The 8,848-nt window shown below is 39.5% G+C and overlaps 1 protein-coding gene across 1 annotated transcript in view; it reads left to right on the top strand.

The window, feature by feature from the left end:
* The window catches only part of Rpa1 (replication protein A1, 70kDa), a 60,425-nt gene that overhangs the window by 28,443 nt on the left and 23,134 nt on the right, over nucleotides 1–8,848 (top strand). Inside the window, exon 6 of the mRNA XM_013016561.1 lies at nucleotides 6,975–7,067. Coding sequence (XP_012872015.1) covers nucleotides 6,975–7,067 — 93 coding nt within the window. The remainder of the gene's footprint in view (nucleotides 1–6,974; nucleotides 7,068–8,848) is intronic.

Raw genomic sequence — 8,848 nt, forward strand, 5'->3', positions numbered from 1 at the left:
CAGCTCAAGGTTAGCGCTCTACCACTTGAGCCACAGCGCCACTTCTGGCTTTTTTCTTTTTGCTTATGTGGTGCTGAGGAATCGAATCCAGGGCCTTACGCATGCAAGGCAAGCGCTCTACCACTGAGCCACCTTCCCAGCCCTTAAAGATAATTTTTTTAAAATAAAGTTAAATTTTAAAAAACCACTTAGATGGAAAAGCTGGAAATGGAACTGTGGCTCAGTGATAGATTGCTAGCCTTGAACACAGAGAGGCTCAGGGACGGAACCCAGGCCCTGAGTTCAAGCCCCAGGACCTGCAAAAAATTAAAATTAAAAAAAAAAAGAAGAAAGGAGGGAAACTATTCAGCCTTACTGTTCACCTTTGTCTTATTCCTCTCCTAGAAAGCCCTCACACTTGCTCCAATACATGTTAAGTATAGATTTTCTTTTACAGATTCTTTTTATCAGGTTGAGGAAATTTGTTTCTTATTTACTGAGAATTTTTATCAGGACTGGGTGATGGATTTTGTTAAATACTTTTTCTTTATTTATAATCATGTTTGTGTTTCTTCACTTTTTTTCGTTGTTAATGTGGTAAAGTAGTGATTTTTTTGAATGCTAAAACCATCTGGGTTTCTAGGATAAGTCTGTACTATGATGATGTATTATCCTTTTGTACATTGTTGGATTTGCTTTCTAAGTCCACTTGATTTGATTTGATTTTGTTTGAAATATTTGTTTCTCTATCCATAAGAACTATTAGTCTATAGTTTCCTGTTGTGCCTATCTGGTTTTGGTATCAGAGTAATCCTGACTGCATTGAATGAATTGGAGAGTATTCCTTCTTAAATATTGAAGAGTTAGGGTAGAATTAGTATTACTTCTTTCTTAAATATTTAGTAAACCTCACCAGTGATGCCATCTGGGCCCTTTTTGGGAGATGTGGGTCAGGGTCTTGCTCTATAGCCTAGGGAGGCTCAAACTCACTATGTAGCCCAGGATAGTTGTCAACTCCTGATCCTTCTCCCTCCCCCTCCTGAGTGCCGGGATTGTGGGTTCTTTTAACAGATAGTATTCCAGTTACCTGTTTTTTTCTGTGTGCTTTTTTTCCCCTCCCCCAGTACTAGAATTTGAACTCAGGGCCTCACACTTGGTAGGCAGGCATTTGACCACTTAAGCCATATTCCAGACCTTTTTGCTTTAGTTACATTTTGAATAGCTCTCAGGTTTATGGGGCCAAACTGGATCTCAGTTGTCTTATTTACACTTCCTGTGTAGTTGAGATTATAGACACTACCACACCTGGCTTACTGATTGAGATGTAAATCTCAGTACTTTTTTGCCTGGAGCTGGCCTTAAACCTTGGGTCTTCCCAGTCTCTTCAGAGCTCCAGAGTAGCTGGGATTACAGGCATGAGCCACTACACCTAGCAAAACATGTATAATTTTTAAAGACTGAAAGGTAACATAACTAGGATGATTTGATATCTATTTTCTTTAATAAACATTAAATTTTGAAGAGATACGTTACTTTTTTCTTTTGTGACACAGGGTCTCGCCATGTAGTCCAAGCTCTCCAGGTTAGCCTAGAATTTATAATCCTCCAGCCTCTACCTCCTGACTGCTGGGATTGCAGGTGTGTGTCACTGTCCCTGGCCCCCCCCACCCCCCTTTGACAGTACTGGGATTAAACTCAGTGCTTGATACTTTAACTGTATGGGGGGGTAGTCCCCCACATTTTACTCTATTCCTTGTAACTTCAGTGTCTACACTTTTATCTTCTGGCTGTTCTGTCTTAACTTTTGTGATGCATTGACTGTAGATATCACCTGCATGTTGTTTGGATTCTATAGGTTTTCTCTGTCCCTGGTTTCACCACATTAAACATGAGTTTTTTTTTTTTTAAACATACTTTAATTGTGACATTTCTACACATCTAGTACAATGAATCCCAAATGCATTCTCTCTATCATTCTCCTTTACCCTTCTTCCCCTTCTTAAAACAATTTCAACAAGTTTTATTGTTGTCTGGAGTTTGTTTATTGTCTGGAAATAAACAACATGGACTATACTCATCCTTATTCACCATCTTCATTAGTCTTTCTCTCTCCCGCTGTTGCCTGCTTCCCCGTCTGAGCTTTTTTTTTTTTACTGTCATATCATTCTTATTATTTTAGCGTGTATTAGTCATACCAAAAAGCTTCACCTTGGTATTCAGACATGAATATAGTATATTTTAACATAAAATAGTCTTTCTGGAAATGGAACCTGCCTGCTAGTTACTAGTCTTTACTTTATAGTAGTAAATGAGGGCCCTAAATTGGAGAGGTCAGGTTCAGAATGATCAAATTAGAGCATCATATTTGTGTCACAGTAATAAGCTCTATTAAGTGATCATATCAATTAGCGTGTATAGTTTCTGCTTTTAGAAGAAATATAAGACAAAGCAGTGGTTTAGAATCTCTGAAATCCTTGAGTTTTATAGAAGCAGGGCAGGGGCCCTGGTGGGCAGCTTTAGCTGCTTTGGCCAGGTTTCTCATGTTTTGTTTAATTGAATGGTTGTATTAAATGTTTTGTGTTTCAAGGACAAAAGTGTTTGTGATAAAGGTGGAAGTGAGCTGGCCACCAGTGCCTCATGCCTATAGTCCTAGCTACTCAGGAGGCTGAGTTCTGGGGGAGAGGGTCACAGTTCAAGGCCAGCCCTGGTAGAAAAATTCACTAGACTCCCTCTGTTAAAATAGGCAGCAAAAGCAGGGCTGGCTGGGTGGCTTGAGTGTTAGAGAGGCAGGCAAGCCAGTGGAGGGTAAAGAAAAAAAAAGCAAAAGATGGGGACCAAACGGTTAAAAAGTAATTATTGCTTGGGGTGGGGAAAGTCTTTGGATCCATCTAGTTTTGCTGCTCTTACCCTGTCTTCAGGGACTGCTAAGTGCAGAGGAATGGGGAAAAGATTTTGCTCTTCAGAATTATTTATGATTGAATTTCATTGTTACCACATCAATAACAAGGTGTTACTCGGGCCATCATAGAATTACCTTCCTTACAGTTACTATGGCCATATGGTGTATGTCACTGCAATGGTTCCTAATTTTCTAATTTGTGGTTTCTAATTTCTAATTTGTGACAGTAAGGAAACTTGTTAGTGGGCAGAAAAATAAAACAAGATTTCTATTTTCAGAGTACCTGTGACCAGGGAAAATTAGTTGACTAAATACAGCCCAGAAATAAATAGGAATTCTAACAGTGCATTAAGCTGTATTATAATATTAGTGTCACATTAAATAGAGATAACTGTAGAATTCTGAATATGTGAAAAATAAAACTAACAAATCTCAGCTACTTGGAAGGCAGTGATTCAACACCTGCCTGGCAGAAAAACTTAGTGAGACTCCAGTTCAATACAGAAGCTGAGCCTGGTAGCCTGAATTTGTGATCCCATAATTCCAGCTGCTAGAGTCCTCCCTGGGCAAAAATGCAAGAGAACCTATCAAAAAAATAACTAGAGCATCTAGAGGTGTGGCTTAATAGTGCCTGTTTTGCAAGTATGAGGCCCTGATTTCAAACCCCAATAAAGCCAAAAAAAAAAAAAGCCACAATTCCTTCGTACGCTATTGAATTAAATGGCTTTAAAACTCTTGTTACTGCTTCATATTATTTTTATTTCTGTATATATGTGTAATTCTACATACTTACATTCTTGCTATTATTTTACTCAGCCTCATATAGCACAAATACTTAGTTTATTAGTATAGCTCATAATGGATATTAATTGGAATTCTTCTTAGCCTGGTGTTGTCCATTTTTCCATCAACAGGATATTATAATTATATGATGACTCATCTGTATGTTCTTTATAGTTTTGTTACAAATTGAGTATTTTTTTATTACTGTATATACACAAGAGCCTATAAGCAAATTTTTATCTACTCATAGCTCACTTACCTTTATAACAGATAATAAAAGGAACAAGTAGCCAGATACTATAATCCTAGCTACTCAGGAGGCTGAGATCTGAGGATCATGGTTCAGTGCCAGTCCAGGCTAGAAAGTCTGTGAGACTCTTATCTCCAATAAACCACTTAGAAAACTGGAAGTGGTGCTATGGCTCAAGTGGTAGAGTGCTTGCTTTGAGCTGAAGAGCTGAGGGACCATGCCCAGGCCCAGAGTTCAAGGCCCACAAGTGTGAATACAAATAACTTGAGGGCCCAAAGTTTGTTCTTTTAAAACCAGTCTTTTTTTTTTAATTAGTTTCTATACTTATATACATGGAGAGATTTCATTGTTACATCTTTACACATTCACACTAAATTCCAATCAATCACGCCTCTCTCTATTACTTTTTCCCCTCTCCTCTCCCACTCCAAAAAAAAAAAAAACCCTCCCAAACAGCCTTCCTTGTTCTATTTTCATAGTTGCAAATAATCTATTTGGACAATATTTAACCTTCCTCATCCTCCCTGTCAGCACACCCCCCTCTTGCCATTCCCTAGTCAGAGTTGACTTTTAAATCTCTTTAAGTCAGAGCGAGCATTATGTGGGTTTTTGTTTTTGTTTGGCTTGGATTTTTGGGTGGTGAATTTAGGGCCTGGAATTCTCAATAGGCTTTTTTTGCTCAAGGCTGATGCTTCACCACTTAAGCCATACTTCTACTTTTTGCTGGATAATTGGAGATAAGAGAAGAGTCTTTGGGATTTATCTGCCCAGGCTGACTTCAGAATCCAGTCCTCATGTCAGGGGCATGGCTTGGTTGGTAGAGTGCTAGCCAGTGTGTGAAAGTGGCAGGTACCAAGTTCAAGTCCTGGTCTTAGACTGAAAAAAATAAATAAATAAATTGAATCCTTATAGCTCAGCTTCTTGAATAGCTGGGGTTATGATTATATAGATTATATAGATAGTCATGAGCCACTAGTGTCTGTATGGGGTGGGGAAGGGGAGGTTGTTGGTTTTTTATTTTTGTGCCAGTGCTGGGGCTTGAACTCTGGACCTGAGTACTGTCCCTTAGTTTCTTCCACTTACGCTCTACCACTTCAGCCACAGCTTTACTTCTGGCATTTTGCTAGTTAATTGGAGATAAAAGTCTCAGGTTTTTCTGCCCAGACTAGCTTGGAACCATGATCCTCAGAGCTCACCCTCCTGAGTACCTTGCATTGTGTGAACCACTGGTGCCTGGTTTATATGTGTATTCCTAATGGTTCCATTTTTGAGTTTTTTAATCTTATTTCTTCTTTTGAATGTATTTTATGAAACAGATAAAGACAGGATTTTTTTCCCCCAACCACTTAGCTTCAATACTATTTACTGAGTAACTCATCTTTTCCCTACTGTTTTATAAAAAGGTTCACTTAAGAATTTAGAACCGTTCTTCACAAGACACATTGTCAGGGGAGACAGTTCTCCCATGTGATTTCTTTATGATGCTTTGTAAATTCAAAGATAATGGAAAGCTGAAAAGTAAAGACAAAAATTTCATTGTTTATAATCTAGGCCTTTTTTTCTATGTAAATAAGGTATCAGTTTTTCTCTCCATAGGAAGAACTAAAGAATAAACAATTCTATTTAATCTTTTTAATTTTACGCTAAATTAATTTTACTCTAATGGCACAGTTATGTCTCATTTAACAATGCTACTTAAGAGTAATATTGGCAGAAGTAAATTAAATCAGTCCCTATCATGCCTAGGTGAGTTAGGATGATGGGAAGCCCAGCAGGAACCTGAACTCAGCAGTTGGGGAAGGTAAAAACAAGGTGGCAGGTGAGGAGCTTTCCCAGCTCTGCTTGCTGTTTTTAATGTTTAGGACACTGAATTGTGTGTGTGTGTGCATGCGTGTGTGCACACACACGTGTGTGTGTTCCTGTGTGCATGCTTTGAACTCAGGACCTCACCTTTAGTTTTTTTGCTCAAAGCTAGGACACCACACCTCCATTTCCAGTATTTTACAGGTTAATTGAAAAGTCTTGAGAAATTTGTCTGCCCAGGCTAACTTCGAACTGTGATCCTCAGATCTCAGCCTCCTTACCTAACTAGGCTTACAGGTATGAGCCACTGATGCTCAGCTGAATAGTGTGTGTGTGTGTGTGTGTGTGTGTGTGTGTGTGTGAGAGAGAGAGAGAGATGGCGTGCACACGCGGCACACAAGTACTTTCAGTGAATAGCACAGATGGGGTTGACTTGCAAGCCAATCACAGAGATCAAATCAAGTTCCCTAAGTTTATTATTTTAAAGTATGAGCTGTTTTACGATTTTAACATTCTTGGGCTTCATAAACGTTCATATAAAGGAAGAGGCAAATATAGTCTATGGTATGGCATTTCTTATTTTCTGCTTGAGAGATGTGTTCATTTCCCCTCCTCTCCCTTTAATCTTCCCGTTTCCTTGACACGGCTGCCTCTGAACTCCATTCTCATCTCTCCCTGCTGTGACAGTTCACTGGCACTTCACGCTACCTACGACTCTTTCAACTCTCATTTCTACCAGCTGTCAGCTGCAAAATAAGGTTGCTTTGTTTGGGAGGGAAAGGGTAGAATCCTTTCTGAACGGCTCCTTTTTCTTTGAAGCAGGAGCACTTCAGAGACAATTGAACTGCTTTTAGGTCTTCCTTACCACCCAGTTTTTTCTTCTGATAGATCTTGCCACAAACGCACAATACTGTTGATGACATCGATTTGTTGCTATGGAAATCGTGGTCGTGTCACAGATTTCAGCTCAGTGACTTTACTGTGGGTTCCTATAGGAGAAATGGGCAAGGTTTTAGGGGAGAACCTCATTAAAACTGAAAAGTATATCAATTATAAGCAGGTTGAAAGGTAAAAAAGAGCCCAACCTTTCCTATAAAAAGTGAGTCTTTGGCACATTCACTATATGCAGTTGGATGCCTCAGCCTGATTGTGAACCCTGAGAAATTTAAAAATGGACACTTCTCCAAAGTATTTCTTCAGTTTAAGTTTCAATCTCTTAACTCAATTTGCACTAAAATGGCCTTTGGTTTTGATCTTCAGGACATGGACAACAGCAAGTAGTGCCTTCTACGGTCTCAGCAGCCAGCCCAGTGGTCAGCAAACCTCAGCAACAGAATGGGAGCTCAGGAGCAGGTAAGGTGCCACCAGGGACTGATGACTTCTCAGAATGGCACTCCTGATGTGGAACTGCAAAGAATAATTCCAGTTTTAGCACTCTACTGCTTGAGCCATGGCTCCACTTGGCGACTGTTTTGGTAGTTAATTGGAGATAAGAGTCTCATGGGCTTTCCTGCCCTTGCTGGCTTCAGACATCAGTCCTCAGATCTCAGCTTCCTGAGTAGCTTGTAAAAGGTGGCTGGCAAATAATTCCAATTCTTATGTGACTGAAACAATGGAGAGTGCTGATGACATACCTGTGATCTTAGCTACTTGGGAAGCTGCGATCAGGAGGATTGCAGTCTTGGGCCAGCCTCAGATTGAAGCTACTTCTCAACAGATAGCTAGGCATGAGCCTAGTCAAGAAAAAAAAAAAAAAAGAGCAATGTGAAAAGGAGTGGAGGAGTGACTTGGTAGTAGAATATCTGCTTAGCTTGTGTGAGGCCCTGGCTTCAAACTGAGTACTGCCACCCCCAATAGAGATACTTAATACTTCCTTTATTATAATATACTCTTCTAGTATTTCTCACATCTTTTACATGCTCTGTGAATTTGCATACCTTTTAAATTCTTACCTTTTAACTGACTAGAATCCTCTTACTAATTCTGCTTTTCTTTCCCCAAGTTTTCCATTTGGGCTTTTGGGGTGTTTATCATTTGCTTAAAGTCATTTCTATTGTTCATAGGTTCTGCTTTTCAGCTCCTTGGATGAGAAATCATTTCTTTTAACTTTCTCTGCAGCAGGTTCAGGGAACTCCTGATGGAATCATTTTGTTTACTTTCTGGCCTTTGTTTTAGGAACCTCTTGACCTGGAAGCTACCATTAAAAATTATGATTTACAGGATGTGATTGGATTTATTTTTAGAGACTTCTTTTTTATTACAACGTCATATACGCCTCCTCTCTCCTCCCTTCAACTATTGGTTTCTATTTTTCAATGCACGGTTCTGAGAAAAGCAAGATTAAGACATCACTAATTGTTTCTGTGAAACTTTTAGGACATATGACTCTTCCCCCTCTGTTGTTGTTGTTTTAATCTATCTTGCATTAGGGCTGTGTATTTATCATCTATAATAAGAGTTTGTGTACTTACATACGTTTCATGCTACATACTGTTCAGATTATCTAAACTGCTAAAGAAAAAAAGTAAAATGTTTAAGAATTTAAAAGCCCCTTCTTTAAGCTGAAATATAAATAGTATGTTATTCCTCCTTTTCCTGCCACAGATTTACATTTTTGTTTTTCCTTGTTGTTTTGTTATTTTAAACTTCATGGTGTAAGAAAGTGGACTAGATATAAACTGAAGGATATCTTCCTGACCCCCCCCCCCCAAAAAAAAAGCCAAGCACTGGTGGCTCATGCCTGTAATCTTGTTACTGAGGAGGCTGAGATCTGAGGATCAAGGCTCAAAGCCAGCTTGGACAGGAAAATTTGGGAGACTTTTTTTTTTTTTTTTCCAGTCGTGGGCCCTGAATTCTGGGCCTGGGTGCTGATCCTCTGCTCCTCAGTTCAAGGCTAGCACTCTACCACTTGAGCCATAGCTCCGCTTCTGGCTTTTTCTGCTTAGGTGGTGCTGAAGAATCAAACCTAGGGCCTCATGCATGCAAGACAAGCACTCTACCACTGAGCCACCTTCCCATCCCTTGTGAAACTTTTTTTTTTTTTTTTTTTTGTCGGTCGTGGGGCTTGAACTCTGAGCCTGGGCGCTGTCCCTCAGCTCTTCAGCTCAAGGCGAGTGCTCTACCACTTGAGCTAC

The sequence above is a fragment of the Dipodomys ordii genome, unplaced genomic scaffold (assembly GCF_000151885.1).
Source record: "Dipodomys ordii isolate 6190 unplaced genomic scaffold, Dord_2.0 Scaffold31, whole genome shotgun sequence".
NCBI lineage: Eukaryota > Metazoa > Chordata > Mammalia > Rodentia > Heteromyidae > Dipodomys > Dipodomys ordii.